This window comes from Lepidochelys kempii, chromosome 2 (genome assembly GCF_965140265.1).
Source record: "Lepidochelys kempii isolate rLepKem1 chromosome 2, rLepKem1.hap2, whole genome shotgun sequence".
Classification (NCBI taxonomy): Eukaryota; Metazoa; Chordata; order Testudines; family Cheloniidae; genus Lepidochelys; species Lepidochelys kempii.
In genome coordinates, this window is record NC_133257.1 from 82,128,840 (window position 1) to 82,149,555 (window position 20,716).

General features: G+C 45.0%; 2 protein-coding genes across 3 annotated transcripts in view; one reads left to right on the plus strand and one right to left on the minus strand.

Moving 5' to 3' along the window:
- The window catches only part of TMEM241 (transmembrane protein 241), a 202,576-nt gene that overhangs the window by 146,918 nt on the left and 34,942 nt on the right, over positions 1-20,716 (plus strand).
- Positions 1-20,716, minus strand: part of CABLES1 (Cdk5 and Abl enzyme substrate 1) — a 110,392-nt gene that overhangs the window by 35,605 nt on the left and 54,071 nt on the right. For both annotated transcript variants that reach the window (XM_073331398.1, XM_073331397.1), the window contains exons 2-3: positions 20,393-20,464; positions 17,612-17,704 (exon numbers count right to left, since the gene is read on the minus strand). In XM_073331398.1, coding sequence (XP_073187499.1) covers positions 17,612-17,704; positions 20,393-20,464 — 165 coding nt within the window. The remainder of the gene's footprint in view (positions 1-17,611; positions 17,705-20,392; positions 20,465-20,716) is intronic.

The window sequence follows — 20,716 nt, forward strand, 5'->3', positions numbered from 1 at the left end:
CCTGGAGGGATCCTGAATAACAGAGCACAGGCGCCGACTTTTCAAACTGCCGGGGGGTGCTCGACCCCTAGCTCTGCCCCACGCCCTGCCCTCACTTCACTCCATGCCCCAAGGCCCCACCATGCCTCTGTCTGCCCCCACCCCACCCCACCCCGTCTCTTCCCGCCCAGTTCCGCCCTCTCCCCCAAGTGTGCTGTATTCCTGCTCCCCCCCCCTCAGCCTCCCTGCACGCCGTGAAACAGCTGTTCGGTGGTGGTGGGAGGCATGGGGAGGGAGGGGGGAGGTGATGATCCACAGGGTGGGAAGTGCTGGGGGGGGAGAGCTGATAGGGGGGCTGCCCTTGGGTGCTCAGAATCCACCATTTTTTCCCCCGTGGATGCTCCAGCCCCGAAGCATCCACAGAGTCAGCGCCTTTTGGTGAGAGGTTAGTCTTTCTTCTCCTGGAACATTCCATTATAGCAGGAATATTTTCTTCTTTTGTAAAAAATGTATTTGAAGAAGTGAAGAGAATATTTATGCTGCAATAATAAGCAAATGCAAAAATGTTTTCTAATAATAACCAACTACATACTAGTGGGAGGACTTCTTACAGCATAAGAGTATTATCTCATTCTTTGTCTAGGTGCCAAAATACTTCTTAGCTTACCTGTCATCAAGACAGCACTTTACCCTATATGATGCCTTAATGGTATTAAAGTCAGCTATAAAGCAAGATGGATGCTTTTTCACATTTGAGAAAGACAGTCAACAAACACAAAAGCTGGCATGAGATTCATTTTCTGCTCACCACTGCTTATTGCCAAACGATTTTATTACTCAGAAAGTTCCCTCACTCACTGAAAGCCTTGTTTGCTGATGTATGCAGCTTGGCACAGTATTTCAGGCTGACATCAGAAAACATCTTTGAATTCTGAAAACCACAATACCCCCCAGACATACTCTCCCTCCCTGCCCGCAGCTGCTTCTGGAAATTCAGCTTTTTCCACCAACGCCCTACTCCTCCCTGAAAAAAAACATGATATTAAAAGAAAACCAAACTGGTGCCTTCACATGTAGAGATGGCTATTATACAATGGGATTTCACCAAGAAAAACGTAACATATATATTAGGTATTCCTGGGGGATTTCTGCACCAAAAAATTAAAAATTTTGCACATATTTTAAAATTCTGCATATTTTATTTGTCAGAATAATGCAATATAATCACTTCTGGTTTCACTTATTTTTGAAATTTATTTAAACTACAGTACAATGGATGAAGAATGGGAGTGGGGACCTTTGGAGGAAATCCCCAAACCATCCTGCCTCATATAATGTAGCTAGGTTTGACCATTTATTTTGAGTTATTAGTCAACAAATATATGCAACCCTATGGTCAGTGTGGCTAGGGAATCAAACTCACAATTTATATTGGCTACTGACCATCTCCAGAAAGGTCAGTAGCAAACAGTTCATGGAGCACATTTTGATAAAAAGAAAACGAGTACTTGTGGCACCTTAGAGACTAACCAATTTATTTGAGCATAAGCTTTCGCTCAAATAAATTGGTTAGTCTCTAAGGTGCCACAAGTACTCCTTTTCTTTTTGCGAATACAGACTAACATGGCTGTTACTCTGAAACCTGTCACATTTTGATAGGAATTTTTTTCAGTCCAAAAATTTAGACCAGTTCTAATCACTAAAGCATCATAAATATTTATAAGGCCATACAGTCCTTTACATCACTCTGGCTACATAAAGGAGCCTTAAAACTTTTACACCTGTTTTATATTCCTGAGGGAATTCACAAAGACAATGGGAACAATTCACTAAGTGGGCAGGCTGCTACTTTCTACTCTGCCTGAGGGGACAGAGTCTGCCCCACGCCTACCTCCTCAGAAACACCCCGATGCCCTGCCCCTCCACACCAAGTGTGCTGCAATAGTGAGCGAGAGGGACAGTCTCTCTCTCTCTCTCTCACACACACACGACTGCCCAGCACCACCCCGATGTTGATTTATGTCTCTATCGGCTGCTTTAGGCGCCAAAACCAACCAGCTTGCGCTGTCAGGGAGGGGCGTGTGGCCACTCTTGTGGCTTCCTTTTGCTTCCCCGTCAGATGTCATTTTTTTGTGGGGAAACAAAGAAATCTGTGGGGGACATGAATTTTGAGCATGTGCAGTGATGCAGAATTTCCCCAGGAGTAATTAGGGATCAAAAAGGAAGAAAACAGGTAACAGCACAGTAATTCCAGGGCAACTTGGGGAAAAAACTACTTTTCCCACTCAATTTTGAGCTCCAGGTGTCACCTCTCCTTCCATAAACAGAGTAGGACCCTGATCCCACGAAGCTCTCCTGGAGACAATAGAAGGGGTGTCTTCTGTCTCCATGGTAATGGCCTCTTTTATCTGAGACCTCAAGGAAGCTCCTTTACCAGAACTTCATGGGGTTGGTGCACTGCACGGTTTTGGGACTGGATGGGAAGCAGGAATGAACACCTAATCCCCACCAATGTCATCCTCTGCTGACCCTGGACACTTCCTTACATAAATCTGACTGTGAGCTGCCTGAAGCAGTATGACCTCTTGCTGAATCTGTTCCATGGCTGCCACTGCACAGCTGCCAAGGGGTTTTTGCCAGGGAGACCACAGCAGCAGTGTGGAGGGCTAGTACTTCCACGGGAATGAGGCTTACTTCCCTGCCGGTTCCAGATCCTCACAGTGTTGGGACACCCCTGCTTCTTACCCAGGGCATGTAACCCCTTGGTCACTTCACAAGGTGATCATCCTGATATTAGCAGCAGGTATAAAGACAGCCAAAACTGCTAAGGAGACCATTTTCAAAAGCAACAAAATCCTGGTTTTTTTGGATCTGTCTGATGACCCAAGCAAGAAGGGGAGAGGACTTTTATTTCCCCCCATAAATGTGCATTTGGAGAGGAAGGTGTAGAGGCAACTATCCTATTCCCAGAAAAACTCTGAGTTACTGCTGAGGAGAAAATATTTTGAGAGATGTGAAATTTGCACCAATGTTTCTGGACAAGAAGGGAAGTAACTCAGCTGACTTAAAGAAGAGGAAGAATTAAAACTTGTTTCTCTCTTTCTCAAGGGAAACTTGCCGAGGGAAATTACCGTGTTGACAAAATTCTGAGACCTTCTAGGAAGCTGAACCGTGTGATATACACTTAGACTTAGTCCAGTATTCCAGCTCCTGTTCATTAAGTTTAACTGTTGTGGCTTTGCTGCCCTGCATACAAAAACAACGGATGGACACGCTAGCCATGCTGTCTCGGGAGGTTTTCTTAGAACCATAGAATGCAGGGCTGGAAGGGACCTCGAAAGATCATCAAATCCAGCCCCAGGTGCTGAGACAGGACCTAGTATACCTGGACCATCCCTGACAGGTGTTTGTCTATACTGTTCTTAAAAGCCTTCAGCAACGGGGATTCTACAATCTCTCTTATAAGCCTATTCCAGAGTTTAACTACTTTCATAGTTAGAAAGTTTTACCTAATATCTAACCTAAAGCTCCCTTGCTGCGGATTAAGCCCATTACTTCTTGTCCTACCTTCAGTGGATATGGAGAGCATCTGATGCTCATCCTCTTTGTAGCAGTCCTTATCAGATCCCTCCCAGTCTTCTGTATTTAAGATTAACTATGCCCAGTTTTTTAACTTTTCCTTAAAGGTCAGATTTTTCAGAACCTTTTATTATTTGTGTTGCCACTGCCCTCCCCCAATTTCTGCGAGTGCCTATCTGCCCAGGACTTGCTCTGCTTGGCCTGTTGGGAACGGGGGGTGGGGGAGGCCGGCCTGCTTTTGGCTTGCTTGGCCCCTCTCCCTGCAAGCTGGGCCCAGGCAGGGAGTGGAGGAGGTGGGACAGAACAGCTTCTCTCCTGCTGGGTGAGGGAGAGTGGCTGCTCTTGCTCACTGACACTGCCCCCTGGGTCCTAGACCTTGTCCTCTTCTCCTTCTATGTGTGCTGGGTGCCCTGCATGGCCACAATCCTGTTTTCTGTACAATGGTGAGTGCATGAGATGGGGCAGGGCAAGGGGGGCAGAGTAGGATGATGGGAACATGCAGTGGGGAAGGAAGGGTGATGGGATAGGGGAATGGGACAGGAGGAGGGGGATGTGGGAGTAAGGGGTAGGGGATAGGGGAAGGAGAGAGTGGGGAGAGGAAGGCGCAGTGCGGAAAGGGTAGCATCCAGACCCCCACCCCACCAGATTCTCCCCGGATCTGCCACTGAGCCACCTGCACCTAGATTGCCCCACACAGAACCCTCTCACCCCACATCTGGATCTGCTGAGCTAAGCGCCTCCACACTTAGATCCTGCTGGGCTGAGCCTCCCTGCACACACCTGGTGCCCCTGGCGTAGAGGGGCAAGCCCCAGGATGTTTCTTAGGCTGTGTCAGGGTCCGGTGCAGCCTCACGGCTGAGTCTTGTGTCCCAAAAGGGGGGCTGCAGGGTGATCTCCCACCTCTGTGCAGCCAGTGGCCTGTACTCCCTACTGCCATGCTGGAACCTCCACGTTTATTTGTTGACAAATAAAATTTGAAAAATTTTGCAGAATTTTAAAATATTGTGCACAGATTTTTTTATTTTCTTGGTGCAGAATTCCCTCAGGAATTTTTGCAATTTGAATTTCCACACTGACGTAATGCTTCTAGAAAATGCTTTTCTGGCATGTTCCACTCTCCCATTATTTGTTAGTTTCATTGACAAAGCAGCCAAGGGAAATATTAATGGGCTAGACAGCTGATATCACTACTTTGGTGGATTTTTCTGCTAGATATGACTAATATGAAAATGAAACCTCTGGGCCACAAGTTTATAAATGCACTAATAATAGGAGCCTGCTGTGCAAAGGACAATACAATCCAACCGCTTATACACGAATGGGATCAAACAACGAAGAGATGGTTTTATTCTTTAATTCTTATGTTTTCACACAAAAATGGTACTAATTGTGCTACAGTTTAGAGCAGTTGCAAAGACTGTTTTGACAATGCACAATTGTTTGAGACTAGAGCTGGGTGGGAAATTATTTTCCCATTTTGGGAAAATTTTCAAAATTTGATAAAAATAAATAAATTCCCATCCCAAACAGGACAAAAAGTTAAAATCTGAAAAAAATATGATTCCAGTAAATGAAAATTGCAATTTGACCTTTTTTATTTAAAATAGAATTTTTACTAATAGTTAGCTTAAAAGCTGAAACAAAGTCATTTTGAACCAAAAATCCGAATTTGATTAGAAAGTGTCAAATCAAGATGTTTCAACAAAACTTTTTCTCAAATAATGTTTTGAACTGAGGAATTTGTTGAGACAACCCTGTTCCTGTGAACAATTTCAGTTTTGACAAATTGCCATTTTCTGTCAAAAAAAAAAAAAAGTCACAAAATTTCCAACCAGGTTTGATTGAGACTATAAACATCTACTCTTCCACGTCCTTTAATGAGAAATACATTATGAATCTGTAGAAACTGGTTTGACTAACATACAAGAGTTAGTCATTGGGTAGTTCTTTAAGGAATTGTGGGGAAGGTACTCTATACCAGGGATCTCAAACTCAAATCACTACGAGGGCCACATGAGGACTAGTACATTGGCCTGAGGGCTGCATGACTGACACCGCCCCCCGCTGCCCCCCCTTCCATGAGGCCCCGCCCCTGCCCCGCCTCCTCCCCCTCCCTCCTGGAAAGTGCTAAGTGCCGCGGGAAGCGCCTGGTGGTAGGCAGAGGAGCGGGGACATGGCACGCTGCGGAGAATAACTCGGGGGGAGGGGGGAGATTTGGGCGCTTCAGCAAACAACTCCGTGGGCCACATGTTTGAGACCCCTGCTGTATACAGTACAGAAGGCTCTTTTCTGTGTTGAGCTAGTAGAGATGTTCCTTTAAAACACAACTGGTAGACCACTTGCACTGGAACATCAAAGACCAAAGTTCAACCTCCAGCTTAGGTAAGTAAATTGCCACGAGTGTGTGTTCCTGTCCATGGAAAAAAAACGCATTCTCACTGCTACGAGAGAGAGATAAATCACACTATAGTACTCCTGACAGAATCAGATACCTCCAACCAGAATGGGGCCAGGTAACTAAGGGCATGGCTATACTGGAAACTTCAAAGCGCTGTCACGGGAACACTCCCATGGCAGCGCTTTGAAGCGTGAGTGCGGTCGCGCTTGAGCGCTGGGAGAGAGCTCTCCCAGCGCTCCTGGTGATCCACCCCCAAGAGAGGAATAGCTCCGAGCGCTAGTCCAGCGCTTTTTCACACCCCTGAGCCAGCAAGTTAGAGCGTTATAAAATGTAAGTGTAGACAAGTCCTAAGAATATACAGAGAGTGAGGTAGTCATCCATCTTTTTTAATCAAAAGATCTATATTTTCACTATGAAACCAGGAGTTGCATACCAATAATATGATTAATTCAATCCTTAATTTGTTTTATTTAACCTCATGTTTTCAGTTAACCCCGCAAACATAAAATTAAAGCACCTGTCAGCATTTTCGAAGTTGGATTCCTCAAGCTAGGTGACTAAATACATCTTTAGGCACCTGAATAAGTCATGTCAGAGGCATAGGCACAGCACTCCGTGGGTGCTCCGGGGCTGGAGTACCCATGGGGAAAAATTAGTGGGTGCTTTGCACCCACTGGCAGCCAAGCTCTCCTCCCCCGCCGCCCCACCTCCTTCCCCACCCCCGAGCGCGCCACATCCCCGCTCCTCTGCCTATCTCCCAGCGCTTCCCACCTGGCCGCCGCCAAACAGTTGTTTGGTGGCATTAGCAAACTCCGGGAGGGGGGAAGGAGCAGGAACATCGTGTGCTCAGGGGAGGAGGCAGGGCTGGGGCAGGGATTTGGGGAAAGAATTGGAATGGGGGCAGGGAGGGGGCGGAGTGGGGGCAGGGACTATGGGGAAGGGGTTGGAATGGGGGGGATAAGGGGTGGGAAGAGGCAGGGCAGGGGCCAAGCACCCAGGGAAAAGAGGGGAAGTTGGCGCCTATGGTCAGAGGAAGGATGGTCCAGTGGTTAGAGTAATAGCCTATGACTTGGGAGACTGGGGTTCAAGTCCCGGACTCACCACAGATTTCTTTTGGGACTCTGGAAGTCAGGTGCGAGTTTTGCGATGCTCAATTTTTAGCTGTACTGCCACCCAGTGGAATCCTCAGCCCTGAGTTAATTGCCTAAGCTCCCTGTACAAAGCATGGGGAGAGTTAGATGCTTAAGAAAAGGAATCACAAAAACCAGCAAGCAATGGGAAGCTACCTAAGCTAGCCACTTGTTGCTGGTGTCCTTCGTGACCACTGATGATGGTATTATGTCTTGTGAGTATGATTGTGGCTAATATGGCTGCTGAGTGAGTGGCAGTCCTTTTTGCATTGAGCGCATATGAAACTCGGTATTAGGGAAGGGATTAAAGTCTGTGCCACCGAATCTGCCGTGACTGTGCCGCTCAGCTGTGCCACTCAGCTTCTGTACCGCAAGATCCATATGGAGATGAATCTTGAATTGAGTAATCCCATCACTGACTGCTGCTCACCAGCGTGATCTAACTGTTACTGACAACTCCCAGCTATAGATTCCTGCGTCACTGCTTCCAGTTATGCTTCAGTGTGTCCTTCAAGTGTTTCTCCTGGCCACTTTGTGTGAGGTTACTCACTTTCAGTTCTCCGTACAGCAACTGCTTTGGCAGTCTGGTGTCATCATCCTTAGCACATGATCAGCCCAGTGTAATGTGAAGCAATGAGCATGGTTTCAATCTCTGTGGAGTGGCTGTGTTCCAGAACCTCATTACTGGTAACTTTATCCTGGCATTTAATGCCAAGTATGCCACACAGGTGTCATACGTGTAAATTTTCTAGAAGCTTGATGTGATGCCTATAGCAGGTCTAGGTCTTGCACCCATACACCAAATTGGACAGCACAATCACTTTATAAAGGTTAGCATGGTTTGAAGCTTAATATCGTGTTGCTGCCAGACTCTGCTTGATAGTATGCCAAATAATAAACTGGCTCTGTTGATGCATCTTGTCAGCTGCTTGCCTATAGTAGCATCATTTGACAATGTGCTGCCAAGATAGCAGAAGTCTGTAAGAGAGTTCAGCTGTGTGTTGCTGATGGTGATTTTTAGTTTGGTGTAGGGTTTCCCTGGTGCTGGTTGATACATGACTATTATCTTTTTCAGGCTCATTGCCAGCCAGTACCTTTTTGCAGACTCTGCAAATCTGTCTATAATCAATTGTATCTCTTCTTGAGTATGTGCTTCTAGAACATAGTCATCGGCATACAGCAGCTCATGAACAACTTCTCAAAGAGCTCATGAAAGATTGTGGCCTGTTCAGGTTGAAAACATTTGCCAGAGGACCGAAAACATATGCTGATCTTGGCACTCAGGTCTCTTGCAGAGTCATCAAGCATTGCTGCATAAAAGAGATTGAACAGGACTGGACCACTTACACAGCCCTGCTTAATACCATTAGTGATAGGAAATGGGCCAGACAGAACACCTTCTACACAGACTCATCCAACCATTCTGTCATAAGTAACCTCGGAATGTTGGAGAATTTTTCTGGACAACCAAACTCACATAATTGTTGCTGAAGTCCAACTCTACTGACAACGTCAAATGCTTTAAACATGTTGATGAAGACAGTGTAAAGGTCCTGTTTCTGTTCTCTGCCTTTCTCCTGCATCTGATGAGCTATACATATCATGTCTGCCATTCCTCACGTTGGCCTGAAACTGCATTGCGACTCCAACAGCGTGCGATTAGCGACATTGCACAGCACACGACAGGAATTCCCTGGCCAGAACTTTTCCAGCGGTGGAGAGTAACGACATACTGTGATAGTTGCCACTGTCAGACTTTTTACCTTTTCTCTTGTATATGGTGACAATGGTGGTGTCTTTGAAGGCTTGCAGTACATCTTCAGTATTCCATATATTGAGAAATAGTCTGTGCAGTTGCCTCAGCAAGCTCTCACCTCCACATTTGAATATTTCTGCAGGAATGCCATCAGATCCGGGGGCCCTACAGTTCTTCATGGCACTAATTACAGTGTTGGCTTCGTCAAGGGATGGGACTGCGTCCATGTTGTCATATGTTGGCTGATCCACTACTCTTATTAATTCCTCATCTCTAATGTTGGATGGTGTGTTCAGAAGATCACTGAAATGCTGTGGCCACCTCTGAAGGATTTCTCCTTTGAAAGTGGTCAGTGTTAAGCCACCCATGCTCATAAAAGGCAATGTGTCTGTGTGTGGGGGGTGGGGGAGGGAGGCGGTGTATAGGATGATATGTCTTTCAAAGCAGCAGAGAAGTCTTTGGTCTCATGCCAGTCAGCAAAACCCCGGATTTCTTCTGCCTTGATATTTCACCATTGATTCTGCACGTCTCTTAGATTAGATTGGATGTCATGATACAGATTCCTATATGTGGTTACTGTGCCTAAAGGAACATGGGATACAAGAATCTGATGGTGCACCTCATGTTTATTTAGTGAGTAGCTGTTGGATTTCCAGGTCATTGTAACCCTAACAGCATCCCAATGCAAGAGGTACTTGTAAGTGTGTAAGGGAATGGGGCGTAGGCAGTCTTGCCTAGCAGTCACAGTTGTGCTGAGGTCTTCCCACTATGGATGGCAGTCACTGGGCTGGAGTTAGAGGAATTGCAAGGCTGGGTGCCATAAACAAGAGTTAGAATCAGAGTCAGAGTCATGCTGGGGTCAGAGACTGGAGATCAGGGGCAGTACCCGGTTAGAACCATGAGGCAGGAGTCAGACATCAGGAATTGAGGCAAAGTCCGGCACAGTAACAGGCCAAGGTCTGTGTGGGTTACCCAAACAACTTCCTGGGGCAACCCATGGAATAAAGCAGGGGCACTTGGCCAATCAGATGGCCGCAGGCTACCATCACCCTAGGTCTTGTGGGCGGTACTTCCTGCGGTGCCTGTTCTCCACAGTGCTTCCCAGCTGTGCCTCTGCAGGGCCTTCTGGTGGCACTGTGGGACTATTGGCCACCACAGGCTCTGCAAGATCTAGGTTCTATGCCCTTACAAAGGAGCTTATTGTTCCAGCTGGCCTGACAAGTTGAATGTACCCCAACTAGCTGTCATACCTTACATGTTAGCTTTTAGATATAGGTTATCAATAGAAAACTAACACCAGACTGATCATTAATATTATTGCATGATGTATGTACAGAGAACAAATTCAAAATTGCAAACATATTGGAAATTATGTTATCAAAGTGTGTCTACCAGGTAGGTCTAAAGTTACTCCACCATAGACAAAGGAATGTGGTTCTGCCTTCTGGAAGGCATCTCCAAAATACACAGACAATGGGAATGCAAATTACATAGAAGGTAAACAGGACCATCACGACAGCAGGGGGAGGTGATTGCAGGAAAGAGACCATCATGAAACATGGTTTTGTAATTTTAGGGGTCCTGACCCAAAAAGAAGCTGTGGGATTGCAAGATTATTCTAAGGGGGATTGCGGTTCTGCGACCCTTACTTCTGCGCTGCTGCAGGTGGCGATGCTGCCTTTAGAGCTGGGCAGCTGGAGAGCAGCGGCTGCTGGCCGGGAGCCCAGCTCTGAAGGCAGAGTGGCCGCCAGCAGCAGGGCAGAAGTAAGGATGGCCTGGCATGGTATTGCCACCCTTACTTCTGCGCTGCTGCTGCCTGCAGAGCTGGGCGCCCAGCCAGCAGCCACCGCTCTCCAGCTACCCAGCTCTGAAGGCAGTGCAGAAGCAAGGGCGGCAATACCATGATCCCCCCTAAAATAACTTTGTGACCCCCCTGCAACTCCCTTTTGGGTCAGGACCCCCAATTTGAGAAACTCTGCTCTCCCCCATGAAGTCGGTGTGGTATAGGGTAAGAGCACACAAAAGACCAGATTTTGGGGGGCGGACGGGACATGACACACCATATTTCACAGTCTGTGACACGTTTTTCATGGCTGTGAATTTGGTAGGGCTCTATTTATACTTGAACTCATTTAAAATCCTTTCTCCTTTTGTTAATAAACTTGCTTTACTCTTAATCTAAACCAAACCCGTGCTGTGCTTGCTTGTTAACTCCACTTAATGTGACAAGCTGCTTGGTAGTATATCTCTAAAAGGATCAAATGAACTTTAATATCTCTCTGACTGGTCCAGGAGAGGACTGGACATTGCAGAGAACACAGTATTGGGAAAATTCAGGACTGGGAGGTGTTGGTTTCACCTTGTCAGCTGTAACCAAGGCTGGTGGAGGCCAGAGTGTAGCGGGGGCCTAACAGGAAGGCTGCTGGAATCAGAACTGCTGAGTCAAAGCTGCTTAAAGACACTCAGTGCATGCTTGTATGCTGTCTGGAAGGGTTCAGATGAGAATCACTGTAGCACAGCATTTTGAAGCGCTCAGGTTTACAGGGCAGGCGGTGACAACGCCTGACTGATCTGGATTGCACCCGGATTGTGACAGTAATTCTAGCGAGTAGGAAGTGCTGACGAGAAAGGTGCAGCCTAGCCCCAGCTCATCAAAAGAGTCAGACACCCTACTCTTTTCAGGATTCACAGCTGTGAACCCTCTCCTGGAGTTCGGCACCTAACCCAGGTCAGCCCTTCCTCAAGAAAAACCAGAGAGACCGGCTCCCCACCTATTATATACAATAACACAGGGGCAGGCCCTTAGCGTGAGGTGGGAGACCTGTTTTCAAATCCCTGCTCTGCCTGGTTTGAAACGCAAGCTGAACTTGGGTCTTCCAGATCTCAGCGAGAACCCTAACCATCGGACTACAGAGCCAGTCTTCTATGAGTATTTCGTTATTGATACAAAGTGGAACAGTTTCAACAGGAGAGAGGGAGACCAGCCCCAGAATAACCAATGACTGTGGGTTAGGGCACTCACCTGGGATATGGGAGACATGGGTTTAAGTTCTTGCCCCAAATCAGGCAAAGTGGAGATTTGAAAATTAGTCTCCTAATGTGAGTGCCCTAACTACTGGGCTTCTGGGTATCCTGGTACAGCCACCCACCCACCACCTGCCTTCCTTAGCCATCTTTGTGTTGGTTAGGCGTGCTCCGAGTTCATCTCCTGGTTTGGGGCCTACAAGAGAGATAGGGCTTAGGTGTGAGCTGTGGTGTTGAGCAGCTGGGACGCACCGGGACTCAAGCAGCTGTGCACATGCCCACAGGCGGAAACTTGGGCACCACAGGGACTTTACCAGTTGAAACGTTAGGCATGCAGGTAATGTAGGTGCCTACAGGGTTAGGGGGCAGCTGAGTGGGGGTTTTGAGGATCCCAGTGGTGCCTAAATGTTGGACTTAAATGCCTAAAATGGCAGTCAGGCACCTAAGTCCCTTTGTGAATCTAGCCCTTAGCCTCTCTGTACCTCAGTTCCCCATCTGTGAAACAGGAACACCACTTCCCCACTGCGTGGGCTGTTGTGAGGCTGAATATCATAGGTACTGACTGCGTGGGTGCTCTGGGGCTCAAGCACCCATGGAAAAAAAGAGTGGGTGCTCAGCACCCAGGAATCAGAGCTTGAGTATGGAATGCGATGAGTTCTGTGCTGCTAACAACTTCTGCCCTTGGGGCAGGGAGTTTGTTTATAAACAGAGGCAGGGTGATTAAGATAACAAAAGGCTTGTCATTGAACTAAATTAAGGATCCTTAGATGATCCTGAAAGCATTCCCAAAAAGAAGAGGAGTACTTTTGGCACCTTAGAGGCTAACAAATTTATTTGGGCATCAGCTTTCGTGGGCTAAACCCACTTCATCAGATGCATGGAGTGGAAAATACAGTAGGAAGATATATTTATACAGAGAACATGAAAAAAAAAGTTTTTTTTCTCCTGCTGACAATAGCCCACCTTAACTGATTGGTCTCATTAGAGTTGGTATGGCAACCCCCATTTTTTCATGCTCTCTCTCTATATATCTATCTTCCTACTGTATTTTCCACTCTGATGAAGTGGGTTTAGCCCATGAAAGCTTATGCCCAAATAAATTTGTTAGTGTCTAAGGTGCCACAAGTACTCCTTGTTCTTTTTGCTGATTCAGACTAACATGGCTACCACTCTGAAAGCATTCCCAGGCACTCCAGTTAAAAGACAGGAAACAAAGGGTAGGAATAAATGGTTCATTTTCAGAATGGAGAAAAGTAAATAGAGGAGCTTGTACTGGTTGGGATCAGTGCAGTTCAATATATTCATAAATGGTCTGCAAAAAGGGGTAAACAGTGAGGTGGCAAAGTTTGCAGATGATACAAAAATTATTCAAGATACTTAAGTCCAAAACAGACTGCAAAGAGTTACAGAGGGATCTCACAAAACTAGGTGACTTGGCAACAAAATGGCAGATGAAATTCAATGATAAATGCAAAGTAATGCACATGGCAAAATATAATCGCAACTATACATATTCAAAAGGATCGTGCCTAAATTAGCTGTTACCCATCAAGAAAGAGATCTTGGAGTCATTTGCAATACTCTGGAAGCACTGTTTCCAGAGTACTGCAAATGCATAAGAATTCTTCTCACTGTGCCTGTATCATCCTGAACTGCTGAATGCTCATTCTGTGGCTTCAGAAGACCTAAAAATTATCTCCAGTCATTAATGGGGCAGATGCAACTGAATAATGTAGCTGTCCTTAATGTGCATCAAAATAATGCCAGGGAACCTAGGTGTAAAAAAGATTGCTGACAGTTTAATCCAGAAAGCTACAGTGAGACGTAACGTTTTTAAACTGGGACATTAGTGAAGACACCTTATAGGTGATTGCAAAGAACTTAATACACTGTAATTCATGATAATGTAATTATGTAGTTCATAACAACTGAATCATTATTAAAATAGTAAAGATACCAATGATAGACACATTCAATAACTAGAATATGAAAGAAGTGTATAAATATGCTGAAAATAGCCTCCCCCCAAAACTGACTGAGTGTCCCTCCCCCCGCCAACACACACCTCTTCAAAAGCACCCACTGGCAAAAACAAAAGTCAGCGCCTATGATGAATATATAACATAAAAGACTGTGAGGTGCTCAGATACTACAGTGCTGGAAGCCAGAGGAGTATGATAGACCGACCGATCTGATTTTCAAAGGTGCTTTGCATTCAGAACTCCCATTAATTTCAACAAGAGTTGAAGGTGCTTAACATTTTTGGAAAATCAGGTCATTTCCTTGGATGCCTAAAGGTGGATTTAGCCCAACTTGAGGAAACCAAGTTTGAACGTGTTGACTCAACGTTTTATTTCTAACCAATATCTCTGTGATTATTTGTCTGTATGATGTACAGCATTTCAAAATGCATGTATCTTCTGTTTACTGGTGTGCTCTCTAGACAAAGGGATCTTTAATATGATTATGGAAATACTCTGCAAGAGTGCATCTGCCAATAAAGATAAGAAAGTATGCAAAAAACAAAACTTACTGTTTTCTGAACAAGAAAAATATTCAGTTTTCTTATCAGACATGTTATTGGTGTATAAACTAAGATAAAATACTGCATGCATATTGTACAAACCCTTTAGCAATTGTTGGAAAAAATACAGGCTGATGTAGATTACTGCATGTGGACCAAATTTCACTCTTTCATAAGCGAGTTTTTAATGCGAAGTTTTTGTGCACACATACCAGGGATACAAAATACATTTACATGCATACCACAGGTATGCATGTACTTTTCTAATTTGTATGTGTAACTATATCTTGCTTGAGTGCACTACTTTATGCATAAAATGACAGATGCAAGTTTGGAGGTTGCTTTTGAAAGTTTGACACTAACAATGAGCCTGCAAAACCAACTTTGTTATACAAAATAGTCTCTACAACAAAAGCTAAGTTTAAAAGGAACTCTAATCACACATAGCCAAATTCTGATATCTTTACTCATGTTGAGTAGCACTTTACATCACAAGTGGTCTTATTTCAGTGGCAGTAGTTGCAGAGAAATGTGTTACTCAGTGTGAGTAAAGCTATCAGACTCTTGCTGACAATGATCACACTAATCAGTGTTAAATTATAATTTACATTTGTCTAGTCCTCCATGGGGCTAAATTACATGCTATAAGCTTAACTCTTTCCACGCATGTGTGCATGGTTCCCATTGCCTGCCATGGGAGCTGTGCATCCTACTCCTGAGGGCATTCTGCACTAAAAAATTAAAAATTCTACACCAACAAATTAAAAATTCTGCACACAATATTTTAAAATTCTGCAAATTTTATTTGTCAGATAAATGTGGAGGCTCCAGCATGGCATGGAGGAGCACAGGCCACTGGCTACACAAAGGGGGAAGATCACTCTGTAGCTTCCCCTGGGACATGGACTCAGCGGTGAGGCTGCACCCAACCCTGACAGATTTCAAGGACCGGGCCTGCCCCACAAACACCCCAGGGTCCTGCCCCTCTGTGCCAGGGGCACCGTGTGTGGGCAGGCAGGCTCAGCCTGGCAGGATGCAAGTGTGGAGGGAATCCAGGTGTGGGTTGAGAGGGTTCTATGTGAGGCAATCTGGGTGCAGGAAGCTCTGTGGAGGATCTGGATGCGGGGGTTGGGGGGGTGGATCTGGAGGCATATTGGTTTGTTGCGGGGTTCTGGGTGCAACGACACTGGGACTCTGCAGGAGGGTCTAGGTGAAAGCGGTTTGGGCTCAGTGGGGGTGTGTGTCTGGGTGGGGATAGAGCTCTGCAGGGGAGTCTGGATGTGGGGGATTCAGTGGGAAGGTCCAGATGCTGGGTGGGAGCGGGGAAGTGGCGTTTGCAGAGCTTCCTGAAGCCTGGGGAGAAATCCGGGGGATGGGCGGTGGGTCTGACCTGGCCCTGGAATCTGTACAGGGGCAGAGGAAGTCCAGTCCTCCCCAGCCCACGTGGGACTAGCAGCTGAGCCCAGTGCAGGGTAGGAGCCACCAGCTGGGTATTCCCCAATCCCGTCCCCTGCCCCACAGTAATTTACTTCTCTGTTGGCTTCCCTGGGCACCCAAACATACTGCTGGGGAGGGTCGCATGACTGCTCTTGTGGCTTCCTTTTGCTTCCCCGTCAGAAAGCAATTCTTCTGCGGGGAAACAAAGAAATCTGCAGGGGATATGAATTCTGTGCATGCGCAGAGATGCAGAATTCCTCCAGGAGTAGCATACACATGCAGGGTGGACTTAATGGTAAAGTTTAGTCTATTACTTCCCCTCCCACATACAGATACTGATTTTTAGGTTTTCAAGGAAGAGTCTGAGTGAAGCCATGAGGCACACATTCAGAAGCATATCTGTATGGCAAAACACATGGAAATTATATTTTTATCAATGGATAGGTTTCATCAGAGAGTGATTAATCTCCCATGTGGACTGGATGAAAAGTATTGGAATAAAGGTCCATGTTTTGCTAATGTGAAAGCCAGGATCATCTCTGTACATTTACCATATCCTCTTGTATTACCATCCCTACAGGTGGTAGCATCTCCTAAAGGAGCATCTCACACAAGATATCCAGTACTCCCTGGAGTGTGGGATGAGAATCTGACTAGTCATGGGGGTATGCAGTCTTAGCTCTGTCCCTCCCCATACCTGTGCTGGGATCTGGAATGGTGTGAGCATGCATACATGCTGCGCCTTTACAAAGCAGCAGTGAGGGCTACTACTGAACACACTCCCCCAGTGTTCCTTTGAACAAAGTTCCAAGCATCTGCCATGTAAAGGAAGATTTCCTCGGGTTGCCTTTAACTCAACCACTCCAGGTGCTCCTATCCTACTGCACATCTCAAGTACAGGAGGCCCAATCTTGCCCTGAACCCATCAGAGTAGACACAGAACTCATCATATTTATTGTTTAGTTCGACAGAGGCAATAACACTATATTTCAACCCCTTATCTGTATTCTCTTCTTTTGACAGAGCTATCCTTTTTTGCCTCTTCTTAGAGCTCTCTTTCTCTCTCTACTCACATTCCATTGTTCAATTCCCTTTGCTCTCCTCTCCAGAATTCCAATTCCACCATTTTCCTCCCCTGCAAAGTTAAACAACTCCCTTACCCCCACGAAAGGATCTCCATCTTCTAGACTACCAATTCTCTTGATCTCTCTTTCTCTGGGAATCCTATGTCTCCAGCAATCTGGGGCCAGATCCTCAGCCCCATTTCCACAGAACTGCCCAAACAGGCCAGCTGGCTTTATGCCCCTTACTCCTGTAACTTGTTCTGGAGACCACTTTGGAAACCCCCCAATCCCTCCTGGCTTATATGTATCAAGCAGAGCTTAGGTGTACCCAAAGATCTGGCTCTAGTTTCAAAAATGGTTTTAAGGGACAGTTTTAACCAAATTCTGCTCAGTCCAACATGATGGTAAAACCTGGTTAGTTTTAAACTATTGTAAAAAAATAGTTTTAAAAGTACTTTCCTATTACACAACTCTTTTTGTAAAGTAGATCAGGTCTTAAAAATCCATTGACTAGCAATTCAATCGATTAGTAATTCACTTGAAGAAGCTAGTGTGCATCTTCATTTAGAGAGTAACTTTTTAATTTTAATGGGATTTTATTGACTGTTACATAGTAATTTCTAAAGGTTAACTTTGCTGTGTAATGGTGCTAAATGTACTCTAACCTTCCTTGTGGCCCCGCCCCAAACTTCTGAACAGAACACTTTGCTTGTGCAGTACCTGCCGCTTCTGGTATCATGTTGCCGCATGTTCTTGATAAAATGAATCTTCTTAAAATTCTTTGGTCTGGGTGAACCTGACAGAGTCCGACATCTGAAAAATAAATCAAAAAAAAAAAATGTAGTCAGCTCCCTGCTGGACAGCTGAGAAGTCTCAACACAATGACAGGAAGGAAAGACCAGACAAATGATTCAAGTCACCCTGTTTTAGGAGTCAGCAGGAATGATGAAGACAATAAGTCTGGAAATGAGAAGGCTTAAAATTAAAAACACAAACTCCACAAAAACTCAGCAACATACAACTTCTCGGACTTTGCTGCGGTATGTTTGACACAGTTTTCTGGAATGATCAGTAATTAGAAATCTTTAGCTGAATTCTTGGAATGACTCAAGATGCAGTCTACACGCTTACATTTTTGGGTCCTCCTCACCCACGTTAAAAGGCTTCTGTTAGAGTTAAAATTAAAAAAAGAGGGTGCAGCAATCGGTCATCTGCCTGTTACTGGAGTGATTCTCCTGTTCCCTTTGTTACAGAGGTCAGTTATTTCTGTGATAAGTTATAAAACATTTGAACAAATAGATAAAGTAATTGCTTAGGGAAAAAAATCTCAGAAGTTCTAAAAGCAATTTTTCCCCCCCAACATTTTTTCTTAAAAATGGTAATTTTAAAGATAAAGTGCAATAGGAGAAAAAATAAACCAGGACACTCCTTTATGGACTGAAACAGCAGTACATTCTGTCGATTTTTGTTTTAATTACCAAGTTATTTGATGTAGACTCTCACGCCCCTGAATTAATGCATTAAGGCCTAAATCGTAAATTGAGCAGCCAGGCTATGCACTGGGATGTTCCTCAGGAGTTAAGAAGAAAAGATCTTTACCCGATGATGAAACAGCAGCAGAACTATTCTGTACCTGCAGGCTGGAGTTGCCTCCATGGTGCCTGTACCATCACATAAGGGAAAGAATGGCCATTGTATCTATGTATAAGTAGCAGATCCACCAGCCCTGGCTCCAGCTGTCCCCGGTCTCAAATCCCAGCGTTGTGGAAACGTGCAGGGAGATCTGCTCCTCAGTGGGGAGGGAGACTAAACGTGTTTGAGATCCAGAAATCCTCCCTCTCTTTGCAATGGAATTGTGTTGGTTCCACTCCAGGAAGAGAGCTCCACGCCAGTTGAGGCAGGAGAGTGGGATTTGCCCTAAGAGTTCTATCCTGAATACTGTTAGATGGCCTGTACATAAAGTATCTTGGAAAGCCAGCTACGGTGCATGTATGCTCAAGCATGGCAGTGGATTTTCCAGGATACGTGGGCAATGCCTGTCAAAACACAGGAGAGGCTAGGATTGAACTTTCAGCCAAAGTTTCATATGATTTTTAGTGGTGGAGTTAGTAGCCAAACCTACTGGCAGCCAAATACCCAGCACATCTGGAGATGAACTGCTGTGAGGTGCACTGAATTTCTCGTAGATCCTTCTATTAGAGTGCCTGGTGGTGGTGGGGGGCGTTAGCTCTACACCTGCAGAACAGGCCAGAGGGCCCAGCCACACACTACACACCTTTGTAGGAGCTATATTGCTTCTCCACCTGCTCCCTGACAGCAGCTCCAGAGACACCCCGACCCCATGCCAACATCTCCCCTGACTCCCCACTGAAAGAGAAAATCCCCATTGTGGCAGGGATTCCACTGCAAAAGTAATACAGTCCTAGGTGATTTTGTGAATTAGCAAGTAAATAAACAAAATTCCACTTCACCAAATGCACTTTGTTTATTTCTTTTGCCAATTATGTTTCCATCTGAATAATTTATGAGACCACTTCATAAGGTGCTAGGGAGTGTCCTTTGTAAAAATAATGTAGTACTGGTAATAGGCCAACTTGCTACAGCCTCTACTATTAAATTTTTGCTGGGAGGTGGGGACAGACAGCTATTTTTTGTACGTATTAGCAAAACATGGATAAGCAAGGTAATGTGGTAAATACCAATATATGCCATCTGAATTACTGGGTCCCAAGGCTAAAGAGAACTTTAAAATTAAACTTTTGCCTCGCTGAATAGCTGAACTAGAAGCTTAACTCTCTGCTTGGATCTCTTTGTATACTTTTAATTTTTAAACCTACCGCTGCAGATTGCATCACTTTGGCCAACTGCCTAGTGACTAGTCGTACAATCACAGGGCAGTCTCCAAAAAGAAGCCATCTCTTCTTGGCTGCAGGATTAACATTGTGATGAGGCGGAGGATACAAAAGGGGTGGGAACAGACTCCTTAAGGGGAAAAGGCTAGTGTGCTGGATAATGAAAGAGCACAATTGAGCATTTTCAGCTAAGAACAAGCAGTATCATAACCACCAACATCAAAATAACAACAAAACCCCAAATACACATGCACAAATAAAATAAATAATAATTAAAAGAGAGAGAGAGAGTGACAGAAAGCTTAAATTCAATTTTGAAAAAATAAAGTGTCTGTTAAATAATGATGATTTCATCATCATTAAGGCTCTAATGAATCCTAGCACTGACAATCACAGCTCTAAGTGCCCTTCCATTCTCTACCCAGCCAATTTATACGGTCACTTCTTACTGTCTAAACCTGAGTCAGATTCTATCTACCACCTTGTTCTACAAAAAGGAGGATAAACAGTATGGACCAGATTCTGATACTCTTCGTCCTGGGTGTTTTACTCCCTGAGAAAGGTATTGCTCAATATGAGTAAGGGCGGCATAATCTGTCCCTATTATACATAACAGGCAAACGGACATACAGACAGTGTATAAAATCACCTCCGTAGTGGAGCATTTTCCTCGATGTCCTCCAAAGTCTCCAGAGATGAGCGCTGGGAGATCAACCGACGCCTGAGGAGAAAAGAAATAATCACCACTGATTAAATTAAAAAAAAAAATTCTTGTTTCTTAAGGGCAACATGCCACACTGTTGAATGACCTGAGCCACATGTTTTTATATTAGACTGGTTTCATTCTGTTCAGTCATACTTATCATGGAGATCCAAACTGATTCCTATCATAAATAAAACATTTCATAAAAGCTTTTCTATCAAAACAAAAATTGAATCTTTATGTTGCCAACCACTGAGTTCATGCCACAGT